Source organism: Kogia breviceps, chromosome 19, assembly GCF_026419965.1.
Source record: "Kogia breviceps isolate mKogBre1 chromosome 19, mKogBre1 haplotype 1, whole genome shotgun sequence".
Taxonomy (NCBI): Eukaryota; Metazoa; Chordata; class Mammalia; order Artiodactyla; family Physeteridae; genus Kogia; species Kogia breviceps.
Genome location: NC_081328.1, coordinates 9,016,488 through 9,042,322, shown reverse-complemented (window position 1 = coordinate 9,042,322; position 25,835 = coordinate 9,016,488). Strand labels below are relative to the sequence as shown.

The window sequence follows — 25,835 nt, the reverse complement described above, 5'->3', positions numbered from 1 at the left end:
GGTGAGCTGGTCCGTGCCCCTACTAAGGCCAGCCCTCTGCGTGTACGTGACACCTGTCCCCTCTGCGTGTACGTGACACCTGTCCCCTCTGCGTGTACGTGACACCTGTCCCCTCTGCGTGTACGTGACACCTGTCCCCTCTGCGTGTACGTGACACCTGTCCCCTTTGCGTGTACATGACATCTGTCCCCTCTGCGTGTACACAGGTCCATGGCTTCTCCACTTGTTCATCATCAGCCTTTCCCGCTTTGTTAGGTCAGTTTCATCAGCATATAGCTCAAAACCGCTTAAAAAAAGTCCCCCTTCCAGCTCCTGCCCCATTTCTCTGCTTCTCTTTATGGCAAAACTCCTCAAAAGAGTTGTTTGCACTTGTACTTTCTCCCATTCTTCTTGTTAAAGAAAATAATATTACTGTGAAACGATTTACAATTTATAGAAAATTTAAAGGAATATACCCTTCACCCAGATTCCCCGAATGTCAACATTTTAAATGCATAGTTGTTTTATCATTCTCTGCATATTTTTTCTGGGTCCATGAAGGAGGAAGTTGCAGACAAGATGCCCTTTTGCCTGTAAATTCTTCAGCGTGCATTTCCTTAAAAATGACATTCTCTTACATAACCGCATTCCATCATCGAACTCAGAATCAATATCAGTACCATAAGTGATTTAATCTATAGATCTTACTCCAATTTTGTCAGTTGTGCTAAAAGTGTCCTTGATAGCAAAAGAAGAATTTCTTACGATCTTGACATTTTTGAAGAGTACAGGATGGTTATTTTATAGGATGTCCCTTAGCTGGGTTTGTCTGCTGTTTTCTGATGATTAGGTTCCGGCTGTGCGGTTTGGGCAGGAACACTGCCGAGATGGTGTGTGACGTTCCCGTCGCATGGTATCAGGGGGCACATCATGTCTCTTTGTCCCGTTACTGGTGATGTTAACTGTGATCATGGGTTAAGGTGATGTCTGCCAGGTTTCTTCGTTATAAAATTATGGTTTTTCCCTGTGGGGAGATAATGTAATTTTGTGTCTTGTTACCCTTTCACCCTTTTTTTTAGTGTCCATTAAAGATCCTTCCCTAGGAATCATTACCCTGGTGGTTGTCCCTTAGCACTCATCCCATTTAGGCTTTTAGCCTAATTACTTCACCAAGATACTGCTTTACCACGTAACTTGGTAAGTCTTGAGGGTCAACAATGACCACTGAAGATATCAAGTTCAAAGGTCAAATTTTGGTCCTCCTATTACTTGACTTGTCTGTAGTATTTGTTGTAGCTGATGACTCCTTTCTTGCAAAATTTTCTTCACTTGGCTTCTGGGACACCACTCTCTCTTGATTCTCCTCTTACCGTACTGGTCACTCCTTCGTCGCCTTCTTTACTGGCTCCTGCTCTCCTCTCCAGCCTCTCAGTGCCGGAGTGCCCGAGAGCCCGGTCCTTGTGCTGCTTTCGTCCTCTGTTTACACGCGCTCGCACAGTGAGCTGATCCAGCCTGACGACTGACAACTCCCGCCATCCATACTAACTCCCCACTTAGCTACCCAGTGCCTATTTGGCATTAAATAGACAGCCCAGACTTAACACCTGAAACTGAACTCCTGACTCTCACCCCCAAACCTGCTCCTCCTGTGCTATTCTGCTGCCTCGTGAGTGACAACTCCATCTTTCCAGTTGCTCAGGCAAAAAACTTTGGAATTCGCTTTGCCTCTTTTCTTTATCTCCCGCCCATATCCAGTGTGCTATCAAATCCTGTGGGCTCTACGTTCAGAGTATAAGCGCAGCTTGAGGCCAGAATCCCCACTTACCACGCTCTTTACACTGCTTCATCTCTCTCCTGGATCCTTAAAATAGCCTCCTACTTCCGTCTGCTCTGCCTTCTTGACAAGGCAACTCAGGTGTTTTAAAAAATAAATTATTTCAAATAATATCTCTTCTCTGCCTAATTCTTCTCTACCCCATGGCTTTTATCTTATTCAGAGTGAAAATCAGCGCTTGCCTATATGATTCCAAAAGGTCCCACCCTGCTCCCGGGACCTCGTCTCTCCCGCCCAGTCTCCTCTAGTGCCAGTTCACCTCCTTGCTGTTCCTCAGATATGCCTAGTGTGCTGTCATCTCACAACCTTTGCTCTTGTTCTCTGCTTTGCCTGGAACAGCAAAAAGTTGCCAGCATGCCTTTTTTTTTTTAACAGTTTTATTGAGATGTAATTCACATACTTACAATTCCACCATTTAAAGTGTACGATGCCGTGGTTTTTAGTATTTGCAGAGTTGTGCAACCATCACCACGATCAATTTTAGAACATTGTCATCCCCCCCAAAGGAAGCCCTGTACCCATTGGTAGTCACTCCCCGTTGCCCCCCAGCCCCTCTCTGCTCTTCAGCCCGAGGCAACCACTCATCTACTTTTTGTCTCCATAGGTTTGCCTGCTCTGATGACTTCATAGAAGTGAATCATACAATATGTGGCTTTTTGGGTCTGGCTTCTTTCCCTTAGCATAATGGTTTTTTTGTTTGTTTGTTTTTAAAATATTTATTTATTTAGTTTTGGCTGCGTTGGGTCTTCGTTTCTGTGCGAGGGCTTTCTCTAGTTGTGGCGAGCGGGGGCCCACTCTTCATCGCGGTGTGCGGGCCTCTCACTGTTGTGGAGCACAGGCTCCAGACGCGCAGGCTCAGTAGTTGTGGCTCACGGGCCCAGCCGCTCCGCGGCATGTGGGATCTTCCTGGACCGGGGCACGAACCCATGTCCCCTGCATCGGCAGGTGGATTCTCAACCACTGCACCACCAGGGAAGCCCCCAGCATAATGTTTTTAAGGTTCATCCATGTCTCAGAACTTCATTCCTTTTTATGGCCAAGTAATATTCCATTGTGTAGATATACTACGTTTTGTTTATCCATTCATGGTTGATGGACATCTGGGTTATTTCCAGTTTCTGGCTGTTATGAGTAATGTTGCTATGAATGTTTGTATATGATTTCTTATGAGAGCACGTGTTTTCGTTTTTCTTGGGCATATACTTAGGAGTGGTGTTGCTAGGTCATATGGTTAACTCTAACCTTTTGAGGAACTGCCGGGCTGTTTTCCAAAGTGGCTGCACCATTTTATATTCCTGTCAGCGCGTGTGAGTGTATCATTACACCTTGCTCTCACTTTCCTCTGCTCAACTAGCTTCTTAGAGAGGGCCCTGTGTCCACTCCACATAAAGTGCTGTCTCCCTTCCCTACTCCAGCCTCTCCTTTCCTTCCTCAGTTTATTTTCCCCTTAGCACCCAGCACCCTCCAACATGCTATTTCTTATTTGGTCATTTTAAAATTTATTTTTATTTTTATATTTTTTGCGGTATGCGGGCCTCTCACTGTTGTGACCTCTCCCGTGTGGAGCATAGGCTACGGACGTGCAGGCCCAGCGGCCATGGCTCACGGTCCCAGCCGCTCCGCGGCATGTGGGATCTTCCCGGACCGGGGCATAAACCCGTGTCCCCTGCATCGGCCGGCAGGCTCTCAACCACTGCGCCACCAGGGAAGCCCCTGGTCATTTGTTTATTTTCTGTCTCCTCTAACTAGAATATAAGCTCCCTAGCACCTCAAACAATGTCTCACATAAAGTAGGTAAATAAATGTTTATTAAGTGAATCAACATTTCCCTTCATGAGAACAGGGACCTTATTTATTTTATTCAGCTCTGTATCCCTTCCTCTGATGCAGTGCATAAGATGTGTTTGTTGAAAGAATGAATGATGAGTACAGTTAGGGAGACACAGGGGCCACCAGGGGAGTCTGGCCATTTAAGCATGGAGAGTTGACTTGAGTTTACTCTTTCAGGGCTGCCAGAATGTTCAGGAAGGAAGCTCTGGTTGACTTGGTTAATGTTGGCATTAGCAGCTCGAAGGGAGCCAGGAACAGGAGGAGGGGGTTTGGGGTGAAGGAAGAAGGGATCAGATGAGTTTAGTGTCCAGTCAGCAAGCATTTAGGGGTGTCCCTCTGCGCTAGGTGCTGTCTAGGGAAACGGGAAGGAGCCTGTCTTTGCAGTCTGGTAGCTGGGATGAGTCAGGCGGTCTAGCCTTCTGGGTAACACTAGTTTGTTGGGTGGGAAGTGGGGGAGGGGACAGGCGAGATGTAACTTGAGGAAAGCCCACGGGACAGGACAGGCTGCTGTGTGTGTCACCTACTGAAAATAGGGAAAAGGTTGGAGGCCTCTAGAGGAATGGTCTTTTGGCCTCAAAGGAGGTGTTACTTCAGAAAAGGCTTCAGAAACACCGGGGCAGGGAAGCGGTTGGAGAAATCCTGTGTCTTTAGCTCCTATTCCTGACTCACTTCCTTGTCTTCTTTCCTCCAGAACCTTTCGGCCGTTGGCGCGTTGGTGGGTCTCAGTAATGCACGTCTTGGTTCTATCAAAACTCGGTAAGTCTTTAACCCTGTTTTTTCTCCAGGGGGATGTTTCTTTAGGAAGAGGGCTGTACATCTGTCCATCCACTGTCACCACCCCACAGATTCCTGAGGTTTCTCCATTCCCAAGAAGGTGGAGAGTTTGATTCTTTTCATGAGTTCACTTGGCTTTGAACCCCACCTATTCCAGCTTCCAGGTTTCCTGTGCCCCACCTTCTGTTGCCTTCTTCCCTTGCTGCCCACACCTCACTCCAAGTCCTCCAAGTATTTCAGAAGTTAGTAGCCGCCATGGGTCTGGAGGTGATGTGTTTCTCTAGCCAGTGAGCGTTAAAGGGCGATGAATTGCTTTCTCTGCAGTCTAGCCGCTACCCACTTGTTACTCATCTTTCTTACAAGGTTTGAGGGCCTGTGTCTGCTGTCCCTGCTGGTGGGGGAGAGCCCCACGGAGATGTTCCAGCAGCATTGTGTGTCCTGGCTTCGGAGCATTCAGCAGGTCTTGCAGGTAAGGATTCAGCCGCCGCCCTGCCTCCCTCCCTCCCCCAGCCATGCCGTAGTCTCCATTCTGGATGTGGTACATCTTTGTGGCTTAGACATTTAGTTCTGAGGATAGAATAATTAGAAGCAGTTTTTTTCTAGCAGGGAGGATGAGCTTCAAATAGAAACATCCTTTTAAACGTTTTGATATTTTTATCTACTGGGTTATTTTAATTCATCTGACCTTTCATACTCTGTAACTGCTGTTTCACATCCTTGTTAGCTTTTCTTTTTTTTTTTTTCTTTTTTTTTCTTTTTTTTTTTCTTGTTAGCTTTTCTAATGAGTGACATCTCTAAAGCTGCTTTCCCCAGATGTTTGATTTTTTAAAATAATTAGTTTACTAAATTTTTTTTTTTTTTTTCGGCTGCATTGGGTCTTCGTTGCTGTGTGTGGGCTTTTCTCTAGTTGAGGCGAGCGGGGGTACTCTTAGTTGCGGTGCACGTGCCTCTCACTGTGGTGGCTTCTCTTGTTGCAGAGCACGGGCTCCAGGGGCATGGACATCAGTAGTTGTGGCACGTGGGCTCAGTAGTTGTGGCTCTCGGGCTCAGTAGTTGTGGCACACGGGCCTAGTCGCTCCATGGCATGTGGGATCTTTCTAGACCAAGGCTTGAACCCATGTCCCCTGTCCCCACAAATTTTTTTTAAATTTTTTTTTTTTTTTTGCCACGCCGTGTGGCTTGTGGGATCTTAGTTCCCCAACCAGGGATTGAACCTATGCCTTCAGCAGTGAAAGTTCAGGATACTAACCACTGGACTGCCAGGGAATTCCCCAGGTTTTTTTTTTTTTTTTTCCCCTACTCCTCTCTTCCTCTTTTAACATTTAATTTTTTTCCTGCTTTTACATCCTTTGATGACATCCCCACTTAGTTCTTCCACAAGCATGTTCTGGGCACACACGGCAGGTTGTGTGCTAAGCTTTGGTGGAGAGATGTACTTGGACCCTGCTTTCAGGTGTTTAGAGTCTCTTGTAGGGGTTGGGAAACTTTCTAGGTGTCTATAGATAGTAAACTGTTTTAGGTTTTACAAACCACATATGGTTTCTGTTTCTTTTGGCTGTGCCTCACACGCATGGGATCTTAGTTCCCCAACCACGGATCAAACTCGTGCCCCCTGCAGTGGAATTGCGGAGTCCTAACCACTGGACCACAAGGGAATTCCCGTGGTTTCTGTCACGTAGTGTTTCTTTGTTGGTTTGTTTTCCAGTCCTTTAAAAATTTAAAAACCATTTTTAGTTTGTGGGCTGTGCAAAAACAGGCACCAACAGACCATGGTTTGCTGATCTGTGTTCTAGTGGAAGAGAAGAATATTTATTTTTTTAAGTGCTTTTTATTTTATTTTAAAAATCTATTCATTTATTTTAAGTATTTATTTATTTATTTATTTGATTGCGCCTGGTCTTAGTTGCAGCTTGCCAGCTCTTTAGTTGTGGCATGTGGGCTCCTTAGTTGCGGCAGGTGGGCTCCTTGAGTTGTGGCACGTGGGCTCCTTAGTTGTGGCATGTGAACTCTTCGTTGCGGCATGCATGTGGGATCTAGTTCCCTGACCAGGGATCGGACCTGGGCCCCCTGCATTGGGAGTGCAGAGTCTTAACCAAGGAAGTCCTGAAAGAGAATAATTATACAATGAGTGTGAAAAGATAAACTTCGGTAGGTGCTCTGGAGGTAAAGAATGTAGTTAATCTGAGAGCACGTAACGAGAGAATGTGACCCAGACTAGGGTGGTGATCAGGGTCAGTGGTTCAGGGAGGGCTGTTCTGATGAGTAGGAGTGAACTGGGCTGGGAGTTTTCTAAGTGTTCTAAGCCTGCAAAAGTCCTGAGAGAAAAGGAGTTTGACTCATTTGAAGAATTATAAGCAGGCTGGTGTGACTGAGGTTAATGAGATGCAAACGGGGAGGTAGGTGCGTGGGGACCAGGCTGTGTGTGGCGTTGTAGGCATATTAGGGAGTTTGGTTTTTATTCTCAGAACAGTGGGAATTCATGGAAGGTTTTGAGTAGGGGAAGGAGGTGGTGGTAGTGGTGACGTGATCCAACTTTCATTTGGAAATACCACTCTGGCTGCTGTGTGGAGACAGGATTAGAAAGGAGCCAGAATGGCAGCAGAAAGACCACGAGAAAGGTACTAAGGTAACCTAGGAGAGCATTCATGGTAGCCTGGACTAGGGCGGCAGCTGTAGACCTGATGAGAAGTAGGTGAGAGATTTAGAGGCAAAGAGGGATTTCAAGAGAGATTTAGAGGCAAAATAGACAACAGGTCCTGATGATGGAATAGCGTCAGGGAAAGGATGTGTCCACGATGACTCCCGGGTATCAGAGCATTGGAAGACAGCCAGGTTCCAAAGGGAGTGGTGAAAATAACACGAGTATGGTCTTGGGCATTCAGTAGAGGCCCCCAGGAAGCATACCCTTGACCTAGTGTGCGTGGAAGTGACCAGATATCTCAGAGGGTAACCCTGAGGGTTCAGTGGGTGGGGGCTCCAGTCAGTATGTTTTACAGAGAGGAAGAGTCCTCAGCATTTAGATGGCAGCTGAAGCTGAGGATGCGGCTCAGATGATCAAGGTGAATACTTACACAGACTGGATCTTGAGGCGCTCCACAGTCAGTGGTCAGGTAGGGGAGGAGGATGAGCTTACACAGCAGACAAGACAGAGCAGCAGAAACGAGATAACCGGGATGGTGGGTTGGCTGGGATCCAGGTACTTCAGTGAAGACGGAGGAGTCATTTCTCTTTATGCCCTTCTGAGCTGGCATAAGACGAGGACTGAACATTTTTTTATCAGATTTAGCAACTCAAGGGTAATGAGACTGTGACGGTGTTTTTGGTGGAGCAGTGGACGCTGAAGCCAGGTTGCCCTGGGATGAGCAGTGAGTGGGAGAAGGAGTGGAAATGGAGAAGGTAGGCAGCCCTGTCAGGACGTCCGGCTCTGCTGGTAAGAGAGAGAAACTGGGCAACAGCTGAGCTCGGGCCGGTGGAGTATGGGCTCCGGAGAAGGACGTGTAGGACGGGAGAGGCTGGAGCGCGCACGAATGGCAGTAGGAAGACTCCTTTTGAGAGGGGTGGAGCGAGGGGGCCGGTGAACGGCGTGCGGCTCTGAGAAGAGGGGAGGGGGGCTACCGAAAGCACGAGGAGGGATCGTCCTCGGCTGGGAGGAGCATCTCCTCTAGTGGGACAGGAGGGAGGAGAGCGGGGGTGAGGACGGAGCTGGAGTTTTCAGTCTGGCGGTGGGAAGCGGAGGGAGCGCCCACCTTTGGGCTTCAGCTTTCTCTGAAGTTGCAGGTTAGGTCATACAGAAGCGGCGGTGGTGGGAGAGGGGCAGAGTAGCAGAGGCAGTTAACCAGCGAGAGGTGCGGGGGGATTGCTGGACAGTGTGGAGGCCTGCCTGTGGTTGGTAGGCCCACTGAGTCGGACTTTCTAAGCATTCGTGTTTGTTTCATTGACACGTGGTGTCTGGTCTAGCAGCGCGTAATGTGCTGAAGGCTTTTCCCTTAGATACACGTTAGTTTTCTAGAGAAGTCCTTCCAAATTCAAGCCGTTTTTCCTCCATGAGTTCCACAGTAGGTCTGAGACAGCCAGAAGCAAGCTTGGCGAGATGGGGCGGTTTTGTTTTGGCTGAGACTTTTTTTTGTGGTCTGAGAAGTGCTCCTCTCCATTCCTAGCAGGGAAATGGAGTATGGGAGCAGCAAGAAACTCTTGAGATGGTCTAGTCAGGCAGATCTTTAAAGTATGGCTTTGTTACCTTTTTTTTCCCCCAAACTCCTCAGACCCCCAGACACGCATAGCACTAAAATGTGAACACATGTCCTGTCTGTAGATGAATGTGTTACTTTGGATGCTCCATATCTCTCATACACTCTGTCCCTAGTGGATTTTTTTTTTAAATCTATTTATTTTTGGCTGCGTTGGATCTTTGTTGCTGAGTGCGGGCTTCCTCTAGTTGCGGTGCACGGGCTTCTCACTGCGGTGGCCTCTCTTGCTGCGGAGCAGGGGCTCTAGGCGCGCGGGCTTCAGTAGTTGTGGCTTGTGGGCTCCAGAGCGCAGGCTCAGTAGTGGTGGCGCACGGGCTTAGTCGCTCCGTGGCGTGTGGGCTCTTCCCGGACCGGGGCTCGAACCCGTGTCCCCTGCATCGGCAGGCGGACTCTCAACCGCTGCGCCACCGGGGAAGCCGCTGTCCCTGTAGATCAGATGGTAATGTTGACGCTCACTGTGGTGTTTGTCCAAAGCCCCACGTGTCATACCTCTCGTTCCTCCTTCCGGTGACCGTGAAGGTGAGGTTGGGAGCATGGGGTGTTGTTGCTCTTTAGTCCCAGGACCCGCCCCCCACCATGGAGCTGGCCGTGGCTGTGCTGGGGGACCTGCTCCGCCACGCGGCCCAGCTCCCCACACTCTTCCGGGACATCTCCGTGAACCACCTCCCTGGCCTTCTCACCTCCCTGCTGGGCCTCAGACCGGAGGTGAGATGCCTGCCCGGGTCCCCCTCCCCTGGGCCCCTCGCATCGCTTGCCCTCACTGACACCCATTGGGTTAAAGAATGTGACGGGAAGTGATTGGGGAATAGGACTGAAGTGAGAAGGGGTCGCGGCCAAGAAAAAGTATAAGGAGAAGGGACCCTGAGGGGCGCGTGGTGGGGTGGAGGTGGGGTCTGGGGGCGTTGGGCCCTTGGCCTCTTGCTTACTTTCTGTTTCCCCACAGAGTGAGCTCTCAGCACTGGAAGGAATGAAGGCTTGTATGACCTATTTTCCTCGGGCGTGTGGGTCTCTCAAAGTAAGTGTTCATGGGAACTCCTCCTCCCACCAACGTAAACCTCGATAGCCGTCTTACCTCAGGTTCCGGTGCTGAGATTTCTAAGCTCCTATCTCCACAGCTCTAATTGTGCCACCTCGTAGCTTTAAATGCGTTCCCATTTAATCCTCACAGATGAAGCAATCAAAATTAAGTAACTTGCCTAAGAACTGATGCCAAAGCTCAGGCTCTTACCCCTGGACTCTTTCCTCTCTCTGCCCTGCTCTCTCTGTACCTCTAGGATGCCCTGCCCGTTTTTCTACCATCTTGTTTTACTTTGTTCCTAAAGCTCTTATGATTTCCTCTGGGAAGCCTTCCTGACTTATTACTTCCCTAGCGCTTCTCTCTCCTTCGTTTTCTGACTAGTGTCTCCCACCCCGTCCCCCGAACTCTCCTGGCTGTGCAGAGGTGGCTGCACTGCAGACCCTTATTAGGGCAAACAGGCAGGCTGGACGTGGGTCAGGTGAGGGAGGAAGGAGGTCAGTGATCAAGGAGATAAAATAACAAATATGAATGGTTATCAAATTCTGCCAAAGCAGTAACAGTTAAAGGGCCTTTGGAATTGGTACATTTATTGTTTGCAGAATAATTCGATGCCAAGAAATACCTAAGAACAAATAGGTGTTCTCCTGTCGATTAGATGCTCTCTCTTGTTTTGATACACTCATCATTGCTTGACAAACCGTGGGGCACCCCCTTTCTCAGATGGAAGCATAAACCCATGGAGAACTGGAATTAGTGGCAAATTAATAATTTTTTTTTTATAACTCATGTGGCTAATCACAGTAATTGGTATTACTCTACTCAGTATTACCAATTAGGGGGGGAGTTTGCCATTCAAGTTATCTTGAAAGTAAGCTCACATGGTTCTATGACCAAGTTAAGAAAGTAAAAGGGAAAGGGAACTGGTACTTAGTAGAACTGCTACTCACTACGTGCCAGGCAGGCACTGTGCTGTGTGTCTTCTCATTTTACAGTAATTCTAGAGAGCTGGTGTCACCGAATTAAACAGGAGGAAACGGGTCCAGAAGGGTTTGACTAACACAAGCCTGTGTGTCTGGTAGTCGTAGAACCCGGGTGCGAGTGAGAACTATTTGCCCTTCCTGCCCATGTTTTTTCCACCAAACCAAACTCCCCAGGCACTTTTAAGAACGTGGACAGGATTGACAGACAGGCTTCCACACTGGTGCCGGCTCTGATCAGTTATTAGTGGCTTGGGGAGGATCGCGAGCCTGACGCGGAGCTCTGCGGGCACCGGGCACGTGCGCTGTGGTCTGGGAGTGGTACTTGCGGAGACTTTGGTAACTGGTTACTTGCAGTATTTGAAAAGCCCTGGAGCAGATGATATTTCTCAGTGAACATGGGTCACGCCCTTGCTGATGCTTTGTTTTCATACGACTGCCACTAATGGCAGGTAGTAGAATCTTCAGGTAGCAGGGTGGGACTTTGTCAAGAAGGCATTTGGAGTAACTGGGGATTTTATTAAAGTTGTTGTTTTTTTTTTTTAACTAAAGTTTACTAAGTTTAGTTTACTAAACTTTTTTTCTAGAATGCTCTGTAAATTAACTTGTCAAATTACACAGGCTAGATCTTTGTGTCTCTGACCCCTCATTGGTCAAAGTATGTGAGGTTTTACTGCATATGCCTGCTTTGATTCATCTTGGTTTGGGGTTATATCTATACCTACCTGCATCCCCCCAGGAAAGTGCAGGGAGAATGGAGTGTTACCTGTGGGGTCAAGATTTGAGTAGTCAGAAGACTAGCCTGCCCGTGAGTCCTCTGCCAGGGCCCCTTAATTTTCGTTGTGAGTGGTCAGGAGAGTTCATCTGTAACTCACAGCCTTTTGTCAGACGCGTAGTTTTTGAAGTTATGGCCTGCATTTTAAGTACCCTCTCCAAGCCAAACAAAACTTTCATATGTTGTTACAGGGTGCATATGCCTTTATTTCTCTAAGAATACAGTGTCATCTGGAGAACTTCCCTCCGTTGAGGAGTTTGGCTTTGTCTGTTGCCAACATGGCAGATAAGAATCTGTCTTGTGTGGAGGCCCCAGGGGCAGCTTGTACTTGAAATGTGTTGCAGACCAGTGCTTAGGAGACTGATAATTGGACTGTTTATCTGTTCTCTATTCCGTCCGCCAGAAGCTCCCAGGGCAGTGGCAGTCTCCAAGCTCAGGATTACCCCTCCCAAGTGAGGTATCTCACGCATTCTGAGCCCTTGCAGTCAGTCCTGTAGAGGCTTTACCTTTCCTCCTCGACGGATTATTTGTTCCCTGGAATGAGTGGCAAGGCTCACCCCGACTCTCAAGAGGCCCCAGGACACACTGCGTGTGCGCACGTGCTCGCGTTCCACGTGAAACGTTCCAAGTGAGCCGTTACTTTGGTTGGCTTTGCTGGTCATTTGGGGCAGACCTGTGGTCAGAGCCACGTCCCTGTACTTGGCTTGACTGCAGTCCCATAAGCAGACTCGGGGTGGCCTCAGCCCAGCTTTTTGACTCAGAGTCTCAGGGAAACCGTGAGTTGGCCGAAAGGGCCGAGTGCCACTGTAGATAAGGCTTTGGCGACGCTCTGTCATCCTTGGAGAAGCCGGTGAATCGGGCCCAGACCTGTGGGCGGTTGCTGCTTTTGGTTTGAAGTGTTCAGAACGCTACCACACCGGGCATGTAAATGCTTTCCAAGTCCCAAGGGAAGCGGTTCTGGGCCTTCCCATACCCTGGGATCAGCTGTGGTTCCTGCCACAGGGCGAGGGCAGGGAGCCCTTGGAGGGCTGCTTTCTGAACCACACTCTGCTAGACCTCCGTGCCTGCTTCCTCCCGTACGTCCCCTGCTGCGTGCCCGGTGCCACTGTTGCTTCGTCTTCCTTGTCTTCGGGAAGTTTACCTTTGTGCATGTGATGCCCCCATCCCCTGATGAAGTCCATACACACACACTAGTCTGGGATTTAAGGCCCCGGCCTGCTTCTCCGTGGGTCTCTTGTGCGCCTGTAGCTCTCCTCCTGGCGTCCCTCCCTCTGTCTCCTTACCCGGGTCCTCCCTTTTCTCCCAAACCCGGCTCAGCCCTGCCTCCCAGCATCAGTCCCTCCTGACCCTCCCTCTTTGTTTTCCACACAATTTGTCTTCCTGTTACACCCACTGAAGGTGGAAATCCTGTTATACTTCAGTGTTCTTACCCTTTTTTGTGCCATAGACCTCTTCTCCGAATGTTTTTAAGTCCATAAAATACATGGAATTGCAGGGGACACTGATTCTGTTGAAATGTTTACTTTAAAAAATTGTGATAGAGTAGGATGTGCTGCTTTATTAACGTGTCAAATAACAGGATCCAGCAGCAGCTCTGGTAACTACCTAAGTTTCAAATTAGTGATGCACGCGAATGATAATTCAAGATAACTGTTTACAGCTATATGTAACGTGAAATGAAAATAAGTGATTTCTGATGGTGACAGTCAGAGGTACTGCTAATACTACTGTGGCTTTTTGTCTACATTTACAGTAAAAAAAAAAAAATTATACTTCATTTACAGGTTAGTGAAAATGATTTTAAAAATTTCCCTTCCGTGTTTACAGGCCCCTTTGATTCTACCTCCAGATAAATGGGGCCCCAGTTAAACCCTCCTGCGCCGGCGCCTTCACATAGCAGGCGGAGTACTGTTGTTGGCTAACTGCCAGGTCGCCGCTCTGAGATGTGCTACCTCAGTCCTGCTGGGCAGCCTTTCCTTCTCTCTCCACCTTGTGCTGCCCTCGCGCCTCTGGTTAGTGCCGCAGCTCCCAGCTTGGACCCTTGCTTCTTGTCTGAGCTGGCAGGGAGTTGGGGCGTGGAGGTAGCTGCTTTTCAGTGCTGTGTCTTTGGCTTGAGGGAGATGACTGTCATTTTGCAAAGATTGGCAGGAGGGGGCCCAGTCGTCTGTGGGACACAGGCCTCCAACAGGGAGGCTAAGGACAAGAGGCGACATTCAGGGTGTCTTTCTACCATGAGCGCATGTCTGCACCCAGGCAGGATGCCCCTTAGAGTGTGGTGCTTGCCTGTCTGCAGGAAAGAACAAGGCCTTAGACCCTGGGCCTCTATTCTGCTGCTGGGAAGGGGCGGGGTCTACGTCTCTGGCCCTCGGAGCTGACTCACCAGCCTCTCCCTTTCTTTCCCTCTCATCCAGGGCAAGCTGGCCTCATTTTTCCTGTCTCGGGTGGATGCCTTGAGCCCTCAGCTCCAGCAGGTAAAGGGAAAGGAGGGAGGTGGAGAGCCTGGGGTCTGAGCTGGAGCTTCTTTTATCTCTTTCTTCGTTTTTCTGTCTGTTACTGCTTTTTCGACCACGGTCTCACTCCCCTCCCTGTTAACATACACAGTAAACACAAGTCATGACTTCTGCCTCCGTGTTTCCATCTGTCTTTCTGCCCCGTCGTCCCTTGCGTTTTCCCTCAGAGCTCTCTCTGATCTCCTCCTTCCTGGGCACCGGTGGGGTTGGGATGCCGTGGCTGGGCTGGATTCCCGTCTGACCAGGCTTCCAACCTCTCTTCTGCAGTTGGCCTGTGAGTGTTACTCCCGGCTGCCCTCTCTAGGGGCTGGCTTCTCCCAGGGCCTGAAGCACACGGACAGCTGGGAGCAGGAGCTGCACAGCCTGCTGGCCTCTCTGCACAGCCTGCTTGGGGCCCTGTATGAGGGAGCAGAAACGGGTAGGGACTGTGGCTGGTGTGGTCAGCGGCTCAGTGGTGAGGGAAGCAGGGGCTGGTCTGGAGGGGCGGGGCCTTTGAGTTCTAGGCAAAAGGGATTAGAAGGTGGGTGGGTCCTCCATCGGAACGGAGGAGGGGGGGATGGAAGACAGACCTGGCGTGTGAAGGTGGTTGTGTTTCTGTCCAGCTCCTGTGCAGTACGAAAGCCCTGGGGTGGAGACGCTGCTCTCCCCGTCGGAAGATGGCGATGCCCACGTCCTTCTCCGGCTTTGGCAGAGGTTTTCCGGGCTGGCCCGCTGCCTGGGGCTCATGCTCAGGTGTGGGAGCGTCGGAGGGGGCGGGGGCGAGGGGCTGAGACGGGTGTCGTCTTCATCATGAGGAGGGAGGTGGAGGGTGGGAGGTGGAGGGTGGGAGGTGGAGGGTGGGTGTGGAGTCCCCCTGGGGACCCCGCGCTGAGGATCTCCCTGCTCTGATTCTCTTTAGCTCTGAGTTCGGGGCTCCCGTGTCCGTCCCCGTGCAGGAAATCCTGGATCTTATTTGCCGGATCCTCAGCGTCAGTGCCAAGAACATCGTAAGTGGAGTTTGTCCCCTGTTCACAGCACTTGCCCAGGATCCAGGGCGGCCAGGCAAGCAGTGTGGCCTGTGGCCCCCAAAGTGATGTGGCCCCGGCCAGCTCCTTACCTCTCCAGATGCCGTTATTCCTGTGCTCCCAGCACATGCACCTCAGTGCCGATTCGCTCCCGTGTCGCGGGAGCACCCGTAGCAGATGCTTCCTCAGGGGAGGGCGAGCCGGGGGTCAGCTGCGTCACTGTCGCGAGGTTCGGCCATCCCTCCCTTGTCCTCCTTCCGGGGTCTGTTTAGGAGGATGGCGGTTTGATCTTGTTGGGGGAGTTGGGGTCGGGTGTGGGTTCCTTACCTGCGTGCACGCGTGTATTTAGTCACATGCGTGTATCCTGTCTCCATTTCTCTTTCTTCCCCCACTCCTTACTCCATTAATTTTTTCTGCAGAGTTTGCTTGGAGATGGTCCCTTGCGGTTGCTGCTGCTGCCCTCCCTCCACCTGGAAGCCTTGGACCTGCTCTCTGCACTCATCCTCGCGTGAGTGGGGTCGGGGATGCGGTGCAGGGGCTGGGATGTGTTGGGAGCGGGGGTCACTGTTCTGTCTTCGCCCCCAGGTGTGGAGGCCGGCTCTTGCGCTTTGGGGCCCTGATCAGCCGCCTGCTTCCCCAGGTCCTCAATGCCTGGAGCATTGGGAGGGACAGCCTCTCTCCAGGCCAGGAGAGGCCTTACAGGTGACCGTCTAGAAATAGAATACAGGGGAGAGGGTGGGTGAGGGGATGCTGGTGGACCGGGGGTGCCGGCGGCTGGGACACTGACTCCCCTTCACAAGCTGCCCTCTGCTCCTCCCACAGCACCATGCGGACCAAGGTGTACGCTGTCCTGGAGCTGTGGGTGCAGGTGTGCGGGGCCTCGGCCGGAGTGCTTCAGGGGGGAGCCTCGGGTGAGGCCCTGCTCACCCACCTGCTCAGTGACATCTCCCCGCCGGCTGACGCCCTCAAAGTGAGTGAGGCCTCTGCCCCTGGCCCGGGACCCCATCCTGCACCCCTTGTCCTCACCAGCCGCGTCACCAGACACTGCCTTCTGACCGTCCTGCCTTCCTGTTGGCCCGTGTGTGTGACTTATGTTCCCCTCCCCCGCCAGCTGCGCAGTCCCCGGGGGAGCCCTGATGGGGGTTTGCAGACCGGGAAGCCCAGCGGCCCCAAGAAGCTAAAGCTGGATATGGGGGAGGCTGCGGCCCCGCCCAGCCACCGGAAAGGGGACAGCAATGCCAACAGTGACGTGTGTGCAGCTGCGCTGAGAGGTGGGTGAGGCCTGTGCCCTGCACCTCGGCGCACTGGGATGGCCTGGGGTGAGAGCCCCAAAGCAGTCGGTGAGGTGGAGGGTGTAGAAAAGATGCAGACCCAGCTAGGAGCCTGTGGAGAAGCCATGCCGCCCCCAGGGCTGCAGGTGGAAGCTTGGGTCCTGCTGTTAGATGGGGTGCTGGTGCTGACCCCGCCCCTCCAGGGTCTCAGTTGTCTGTCCGTGCATCCCCGCTACGTGCCTAGTGCTGTTCGAGTACAAGAGGCGGGGCCCGGAAGAGGACGAAAGCCCTGGGCTGTGGAGCTCACACTCCCCACGCGGGCTGCTCAGTGGGGCTTCCCGCTAATCTGGACGCAGAAGTGACTGTCTTTCGGGTCCCGTGTATTTCACGGCCCTCAGACCCCCCCCCCCCCCGCCCTGTGTGAAGGGAAGTGCCAGCTCTCCCCAAATGCGTGAATGCACATCTACAATGTCGTACCTCCGTCATCGATCTCACTTACATAATGTTGTCAACAGCCCCCGGTAGTAGGGATACGTTCAGGATCCCCATTTTATAGTCGAGAAAACAAACTTAGAGGAGGTACGTGACTTGCCTGAGCTGGGCCGCGGCAGAGCGGGGCGCTCAGCCGGGGCACGTGCTTCAGAGGCCCGGGCTTGTCACCGTGTTAGCCGCCGCCGCTGACATACTGGTCTCCTTCGCCAGGCCTCAGCCAGACCGTCCTCATGTGCGGGCCTCTCATCAAGGAGGAGACTCACAGGGTGAGTGGAGCCTGGTCCCCACGAAGGCGGGGAGGGGCCGCTGCTCTGTACCTGTGGGGGCTCCTTCACACCGGGGAGTAGGCCCCGGAGAAGGGTTGGCTCGTCTTGGTGTCATCGCAAGGTGTGCTCTGTGTCCTTTGCAGAGGCTGCACGATCTCGTCCTCCCCCTGGTCATGGGCGTCCAGCAGGGCGAGGTCCTAGGCAGCTCCCCGTATACCAGCTCGCGCTGCCGCCGGGAACTCTACCGCCTGCTGCTGGCTCTGCTGCTGGCGCCTTCTCCTCGCTGCCCGCCTCCTCTCGCCTGTGCCCTGCAGGCCTTCTCCCTGGGCCAGAGAGAAGACAGCCTTGAGGTAACTGCGCAGTGTGGCCAAGTCCACCCCGTGGGTTCCTGGATTCTCGTTTCTGATGCTGGTCGGCGTTCCCCCCCTGGTGCCGCGAAGGCCCGCATCCCTGATGCTCGCTGTCGCCCTTTTCTCCCTCCTCAGGTCTCCGCTTTCTGCTCAGAAGCACTGGTGACCTGTGCAGCTCTGACCCATCCCCGGGTTCCTCCCCTGCAGACCATGGGCCCTGCCTGCCCGACCCCTGCCCCAGTTCCCCCTCCTGAGGCTCCATCTCCATTCAGGGCTCCAGCATTTCATCCCCCAGGCCCCATGCCCTCGGTGGGTCCCATGCCCTCGGTGGGCCCCATGCCTTCCCCAGGCCCTGTGCCCCCAGCGGGCCCCATGCCCTCAGTGGGCCCCATGCCCCCGGCACGCCCTGGACCTCCAGCCACAGCCAACCACTTAGGCCTCTCCGTCCCAGGCCTGGTGTCTGTATCCCCCCGGCTCCTTCCTGGCCCTGAGAACCACCGGGCAGGCTCAAATGAGGATGCCGTCCTTGCCCCTAGTGGCACTCCTCCACCTACTGTACCCCCAGATGAAACTTTCGGGGGAAGGGTGCCCAGACCAGCCTTTGTCCACTACGATAAAGAGGAGGCGTCCGACGTGGAGATTTCCTTGGAAAGCGACTCTGATGACAGTGTGGTGATCGTGCCTGAGGGGCTGCCACCCCTGCCGCCCCCAGCCCCCTCGGGTACCACACCCCCGCCTGCAGCCCCGGTCGGGCCACCAACAGCGTCCCCTCCTGTGCCGGCCAAGGAGGAGCCAGAAGAGCTGCCTGCGGCCCCGGGGCCTCTCCCTCCACCGCCTCCCCCTCCTGTTCCCGGCCCTGTGGCACTCCCACCACCCCAGCTGGTCCCTGAAGGGACTCCCAGTGGCGGAGGACCCCCAGCCCTGGAAGAAGATTTGACAGTTATTAATATCAACAGCAGTGATGAGGAGGAGGAGGAGGAAGAGGAAGAGGAGGAAGAGGAGGAGGAGGAGGAGGAGGATTTTGAGGAGGAGGAGGAAGAGGAAGAAGAGTATTTTGAAGAGGACGAAGAAGAGGAAGAAGAGTTTGAGGAGGAGTTTGAGGAAGAGGAAGGTGAACTCGAGGAGGAAGAGGAGGACGAGGACGAGGAGGAAGAGGTGGAAGAGGTGGAGTTCGGCCCGGCGGGCGGGGCGGTGGAAGGAGGAGGGCCTGCACCCCCAAGCCTGCCTCCAGCTCTGCCCCCCGCCACGTCCCCCAAGGTGCAGCCGCAGCCAGAACCGGAACCCGGGCTGCTGCTGGAAGTAGAGGAGCCGGGGGCTGAGGAGGGGCCTGGGGCCGAGACGGCTCCCACACTGGCCCCTGAGGTGCTCTCCTCCCAGCGGGAGGTGGAGAGGGAAGGGGGGAGTCCCCCTGCAGTGCCATCTCCCCAAGAGCTTGTTGAAGAGGAGCCCTCTGTGCCCCCAACCCTGCTGGAAGAGGGGGCTGAGGGTGGGGGTGACAAGGTACCACCCCCGCCAGAGGCATCTGCGGCAGAAGAGATGGAGACAGAGGTGGAGGAGGCGGCAGCTCTCCAGGAAAAGGTGAGCGGGCCGGGCAGGGAGGGTGGCTCGGGCGGGGAGAAGTGGTGCTGGCCGCTTGTGCGCCTGACCCGCTCTTCAGTGTATGTGTGTGTGTGACTGTTTTGGATTTTATGTCTTTGTCACTCAAAGGAACAGGATGACACAGCTGCCATGCTGGCTGACTTCATTGATTGCCCCCCTGATGATGAGAAGCCACCACCTGCCACAGAGCCCGATTCCTAGCCCTCTCCCACACTTCCCACTCTTCTTTTCCAATAAAGTTATGTCCTTGGATAGCAACTGCTGCTTCTGCCTTTTGCCACCACAGTGTCCCCAAGCCAGAAGCCCAAATGTGTGCTGGGCTTGGCCTGTACCCATAGTGTTTCCCAAATGGGTCCATGGCTGTCCTGTTAGCTCTACCGTCCAGAAGAGGAGCCATCGACTTACAGGGGTAACGGCCTGTCCTTTCGCTCAGCAAGTCAGTGTCACAAGTGTCAAATTTTTGCCTGGTGCTCTTGCTGATGCTAAGTGTGCGCTGGGTTGCCTGGAGAAGGAGAAGGAAGTAGCCCTGCTTCTGTAAGTAATCCAGGTGTGGACTCGAGTGTGTGGGAAATTTACGGGATTAAGTGTCCTAGTGAGTGAACCTGTGTAAACACACATACACACAGCCCCTTGGTCTCAAAGAGCAGGCTAAGTGACTGTGATGGAACTTTAGAAAATTACAGTAAAGTACAGAGGAGTTTAATCATTGACTTCTGTGAACTGGGAACTTAGGTATCCCAAATTATAGGGGCATCCATCGTGGATATGGGGGATGAGCTCTATTCTGGGACTGGTCCTTCCAGTGACAACATCCCTGCCCAACACCTCCCTGGCAGGAATTTGACAAGCTCACCCCTAGCCTTCCTACTCACTCTTGAGATTTGGACATTTCCCAGCCAGTGTCTGATCCCTTTAAGCATTTATAGACTATATATATTCTAGGACTTGTTGGGATGCACATGTGAGCATCACCCAGAGTTGTGTATGTAAGAGGGTATTGAAGTTTATGGGCTTGAGGTAGATAGATGCCTCATGGTTTTTTCAGTCAGTCTGTGAACATGAGTAAAGTGCCTTGGAAATGCAAAAAGGGTGCTGACTTCCCAACTGCCTGTATCCTGAAGGGCCTCTTTGAGAAGTGACATTTGTGCTAATTTTTGGAAGATTAGTAGGGGTTTAAAAAAATTTTCCACCCCCCTCAGACGGAGGAGACAAGATGGCGGAGTAGGAACTTGCGTTCACCCCCTCACAGGAAAACACCAAGATCACAAGTAACAGCTGAATAATCATCGACAAAGACTGGAACCTACCAGAAAAGAATCTACATCCAAAGACAAAAGAAGAAGCCACAACAAGACGGTAGGAGGGGTGCTTTCGTGATACCAAATCCCATACCCACCAAGCTGGAAAATAATTATATCGAAGAGGTTCTCTCACAGGAGTGAGCGTTCTGAGCCCCATGTCAGGCTCTGCAGCCTGGGGGTCTGGCCTCGGGAGGAGGAGCCACTAGAGCATTTGGCTTTGAAGGCCAGTGGGCCTTGAGTGCAGGAGCTACACAGGACTGTGGGAGAAACGGAGACTCCATTCCTGGAGGGCACACACAAGGTTTCGCATGCACTGGGACCCAGGGCAAGGCAGTGACCTCCTTAGGAGCCTGGGCCAGACCTACCTGCAGGTCTTGGAGGGTCTCCTGGGGAGGTGGGGGTTGGCTGTGGCTCACTGTGTGGGCAAGGACGTGTGGCAGAGGTCCCAGGGAATATTCATTGATGTGAGCTCTCCCAGAGGTCGCCATTCTGGCATGGAGACCTGGCCCCACTCAAGAGCCTGCAGGCTCCCAGGCCAAACAACCAACAGTGTTGAAAGCCAGCCCCAGCCATCAGCAGACAGGCTGCCTAAAGATGTCCTGAGCACACAGCTGCCTCTAAACACACCCCTTGAAATGGCCCTGTCCACCAGAGGGCCAAGATCCAGCTCCACCCGCCAGTGGGCAGGCACCAGTCCCTCCCACCGGGAAGCCTACGCAAGCCCCTGGACCAACCTCGCCCATCAGGGGCAGACACCAGAAGGATAAGGAACTACAAGTCTGCAGCCTGAAATGGAGACCACAAACACAGAAAGTTAGACAAAATCAGACAGCAGAGAAATATGTTCCAGATGAAGGAACAAGATAAAACCCCAGAAGAACACCTAAGTGAAGTGGAGATAGGCAATCTGCCTGAAAAAATTCAGAGAATGAGAGTAAAGATGATGCAAGATCTCAGAAAAAGAATGGAAGCACAGGGCTTCCCTGGTGGCGCAGTGGTTGAGAATCCGCCTGCTGATGCAGGGGATGCGGGTTCGTGCCCCGGTCCGGGAAGATCCCACGTGCCGCAGAGCGGCTGGGCCCATGAGCCATGGTCGCTGAGCCTGTGCGTCCGGAGTCTGTGCTCCGCAAAGGGAGAGGCCACAACAGTGAGAGACTCGTGTACTTAAAAAAAAAAAAAAGGAAGCACAGACCAAGAAGATACAAGAAATGTTTAACAAGGAGCTAGGAGATTTAAAGAACAGATGAACAATACAATAACTGAAATGAAAAATACACCAGAGGGAATCATAGCAGAATAAATGACGCAGAAGAATGAATAAGTTAGTTGGAAGACAGATTGGTGGAAATCACTGCTGCAGAACAGAATAAAGAATGAAAAGAAACGAGGACAGTCTAAGAGGCCTCTGGGACAACATTAAACCCACCAACATTTACATTATAGGGGTCCCAGAAGGAGGAGAGAGAAAGGGCCTGAGAAAATATTTGAAGAGATAGCTGAAAGCTTCCCTAACATGGGAAAGGAAACACGTCCAGGAAGCGCAGAGAGTCCCATACAGAATAAACCTAAGGAGGAACATGCCAAGACACATATTAATCAAACTGACTAAAATTAAAGGCAGAGAAAATATTAAAAGCAATAAAGAAAAAGCAAATAACATACAACGGAATCCCCATATGGTTATCAGCTGAATTTTCAGCACAAACCCTGCAGGCCAGAAGGGAACAGCACAATATATTTACCCATGAAAGGGAAAAACCTACAACCAGGAATACTTGACCCAGCAAGGCTATCATTCAGATTTGACAGAGAAATCAAAAGCTTTACAGACAAGCAAACACTAAGAGAATTCAGCACCACCATACCAGCTTTACAACAAATGCTAAAAGAACTTCTCTAGGTGGAAGAGAAAGGTCACAATCAGAAACAAGAAAATTACAAATTGTAAAGGCAAGAGTATGGTAAAGGTAGGAAATCATCCACACACAAATATATCAAAACCAGCAATTGTGAGAAGAGAGCACAAATGCAGGATACTGGATATGCATTTGAAATTAAGAGACCAGTAACTTCAAACAATCCTGTATATATACAGACTGCTGTTATCAAAACCTCATGGTAACTGCAAATAAAAAATCTACAATAGATAACACACACACACAAAAGAAAAAGCAATCCAAACACAATTCTAAAGATAGTCATCAAATCCCAAGAGAAGAGAATGAAAGAGGAAGGGAAGAAAAAAGACTTACAAACCAAATCCTAACAGTGAACAAAATGGCAATAAGAACATACATATCGATAATTACCTCAAATGTAAATGGATTAAATGCTCCAACCAAAAGACATAGACTGGATGAATAGATTAAGAAAAACAAGACCCATATATGCTGTCTACAAGAGACCCACTTCAGATCTAGGGACACATACAGACTGAAAGTGAGGGGATGGAAAAAGATATTTCATGCAAATGGAAATTGAAAGCTGGAGTAGCAATACTCATATCAGACAAAATAGACTTTAAAATAAAGACTGTTACAAGAGACAAAGAAGGACACTACATAATGATCAAGGGATCAATCCAAGAAGAAGTTATATCATAAATATATATGCACCCAATGTAGCAGCACCTCAATATATAAGGCAAATGCTAACATCCAGAAAAGGAGAAATTGACAGTAACACAGTAATAGTGGGGGACTTTAACATCCCACTTACATCAATGGACAGACCATCCAGACAGAAAATCAGTAAGGAAACACAGGTCTTAAATGACATATTAGACCAGATGTACTTAATTGATATTTATAGAACATTCCATCTGAAAGCAGCAGAATATATATTCTTCTCAACTGCACATGGAACATTCTCCAGGATTGATCACATGCTGGCCACAAAGCAAACTGCAGTAAATTTAAGAAAACTGAAATAGGACTTCCCTGGTGGCGTAGTGGCTAAGAATCCACCTGCCAACGCAGGGGACACGGGTTTGAGTCCTAGTCGGGGAAGATCCCACATGCCACGGAGCAACTAAGCCCATGCACCACAACTACTGAGCCTGCACTCTGGAGCCCACAAGCCACAACTACTGAGCCCACGTGCCACAACTACTGAAGCCCACATGCCTAGAGCCTGTGCTCCACAACGAGAAGCCACCGCAGTGAGAAGCCTGTGTACCTCAACGAAGAGTAGCCCCCACTCGCCGCAACTAGAGAAAACCCGCATGCAGCAACGAAGACCCAATGCAGCTAAAAATAAATAAATAAACTTATAAAAGAAAAAAGAAAATTGAAATTGTATCAAGCATCTTTTCCGACCACAACACTATGAGATTAGAAATCAACTATAAGAAAAAAACTGCAATAAAACACAAACGTGGACGCTGAACAATATGTTACTAAACAACCAGTGGAACACCACAGAAGTCAAAGATGAAATAAAAAAATACCTAGAGACAAATGAAAACGAAAACACAACGATCCAAAACCTTTGGGACGTAGCAAAAGCAGTTCTAAGAAGGAAGTTTATAACAATACAATCTTACCTCAGGAAACAAGAAAAATCTCAAATAACCTAACCTTGCCCCTAAAGCAACTAGAGGAAGAAGAACAAACAAAACCCAAAGTTAGTAGAAGGAAAGAAATCATAAAGATCAGAGAAGAAATAAATGAAATAGAGATGAAGAAAACAATAGAAAAGATCAATGGAACTAAAAAATGTTCTTTGAAAAGATATACAAAATGGATAAACCTTCACCCAGACTCATCAAGAAAAAAAGGGAAAGGGCTCAAATCGGTAAAATTAGAAATGAAAAAGAAATTACAACTGACACCACAGAAATACAAAGGATCACAAGAGACTACTACAAGCAACTATATGCCAATAAAATGGACAACCTAGAAGAAATGGACAAATTCTTAGAAAGGTACAATCTTCCAAGACTGAACCAAGAAGAAATAGAAAATATGAACAGACCAATCACAAGTACTGAAATTGAAACTGTGATTAAAAAACTTCCAACAAGCAAAAGTCCAGGACCAGATGACTTCACAGGTGAATTCTATCAAACATTTAGAGAAGAGTTAACACCTATCCTTCTGAAACTATTCCAAAAATTGCAGAGGAACACTCCCAAACTCATTCTCTGAGGCCACCATCACCCTGATACCAAAACCAAAGATACCACCAAAAAAAGAAAATTACAGGCCAATAACACTGATGAACACAGATGCAAAAATTCTCAACAAAATACTGGCAAATTGAATCCAACAATACATTAAAAGGATCATACACCACAATCAAGTGGCATTTATCCCAGGGATGCAATGATTTTTCAATATCCACAAATCAATCAGTGTGATACACCACATTAACAAATTGAAGAATAAAAACCATACGATCATCTCAGTAGATGCAGAAAGAGCTTTTGACAAAATTCAGCACCCATTTATGATTAAAAAAAAAAACTCTCCAGAAAGTGGACACAGAAGGAACCTACCTCAACATAATAAACGCCATATATGACAAACTCACAGCTAACATCATACTCAATGGGGAAAAGATGAAAGCATTTCCTCTAAGATTAGGAACAAGACAAGGATGTCCACTCTTGCCACTTTTACTCAGCATAGTATTGGAAGGCCTAGCCATGGCAATCAGGGAGAAATAAAGGATAAAAGGAATCCAAATTGGAAAAAAAGAAGTAAAACTGTCACTGTTTGCAGATGACATGATACTATCCATAGAAAATCCTAAAGATGCTACCAGAAAACTACTAGAGCTCATCAATGAATTTGGTAAGTTTACAGGATACAAAATTAATACACAGAAATCTGTTGCATTTCTGTATACTAACAATGAAAGATCAGAGAGAGAAATTAAGGAAACAATCCTATTTACTATCACACCCAAAAGAATAAAATACCTAGGAATAAACCTACCTAAGGAGGCAAAATACCTGTACTCTGAAAACTATAAGATGCTGATGAAAGAAATCGAAGATGACACAAACAGATGGAAGGATATACTATGTTCTTGGACTGGAAGAATCAGTATTATCAAAATGACTATACCACCCAAGGCAATCTACAGATTCAATATAATCCCTATCAAATTACCTATGGAATTTTCCACAGAACTAGAACAAAAATTTTTAAATTTGTATGGAAACGCAAAAGACCCTGAAGAGCTAAAGCAATTCTGAGAAAGAAAAATGGAGCTGGAGAAATCAGGCTCCCTGACTTCAAACTATACTACAAAACTACAGTAATCAAGATAGTATGATGCTGGCACAAAAACAGAAATATAGATCAATGGAACAGGATAGAAAGCGCAGAAATAAACCCACACACCTATGGTCAATTAATTTATGACAAAGGAGGAAAGAATATACAATGGAGAAAAGATGGTCTCTTCAGTAAGTGGTGCTGGGAAAACTGGACAGGTACATGTAAAAGAATGAAATTAGAACATTCTCTAACACATCTAACATTCTCTAACACCATTCTCTAACACAAAAATAAACTCAAAATGGATTAAAGACCTAAATGTAACACGAGATACTGTAAAACCCTTAGAGGAAAACAGAGGCAGAACACTAACATGAATC

At 49.8% G+C, this 25,835-nt stretch overlaps 1 protein-coding gene across 3 annotated transcripts in view; it reads left to right on the top strand.

Moving 5' to 3' along the window:
- The window catches only part of PELP1 (proline, glutamate and leucine rich protein 1), a 46,714-nt gene extending 27,530 nt beyond the window's left edge, over positions 1-19,184 (top strand). For 2 of the 3 annotated variants that reach the window (XM_067020973.1, XM_059047924.2), the window contains exons 2-17: positions 4,335-4,399; positions 4,781-4,886; positions 9,220-9,369; positions 9,608-9,679; positions 13,846-13,905; positions 14,212-14,362; positions 14,547-14,676; positions 14,843-14,930; positions 15,368-15,456; positions 15,534-15,650; positions 15,771-15,918; positions 16,060-16,219; positions 16,922-16,977; positions 17,121-17,327; positions 17,463-18,905; positions 19,035-19,184. In XM_067020973.1, coding sequence (XP_066877074.1) covers positions 4,335-4,399; positions 4,781-4,886; positions 9,220-9,369; positions 9,608-9,679; positions 13,846-13,905; positions 14,212-14,362; positions 14,547-14,676; positions 14,843-14,930; positions 15,368-15,456; positions 15,534-15,650; positions 15,771-15,918; positions 16,060-16,219; positions 16,922-16,977; positions 17,121-17,327; positions 17,463-18,905; positions 19,035-19,127 — 3,135 coding nt within the window. In that variant the 3' untranslated portion in view covers positions 19,128-19,184. The remainder of the gene's footprint in view (positions 1-4,334; positions 4,400-4,780; positions 4,887-9,219; positions 9,370-9,607; positions 9,680-13,845; positions 13,906-14,211; positions 14,363-14,546; positions 14,677-14,842; positions 14,931-15,367; positions 15,457-15,533; positions 15,651-15,770; positions 15,919-16,059; positions 16,220-16,921; positions 16,978-17,120; positions 17,328-17,462; positions 18,906-19,034) is intronic. The other variant, XM_067020972.1, reaches the window with a different exon arrangement.
- Positions 19,185-25,835: the final 6,651 nt, after the last annotated feature.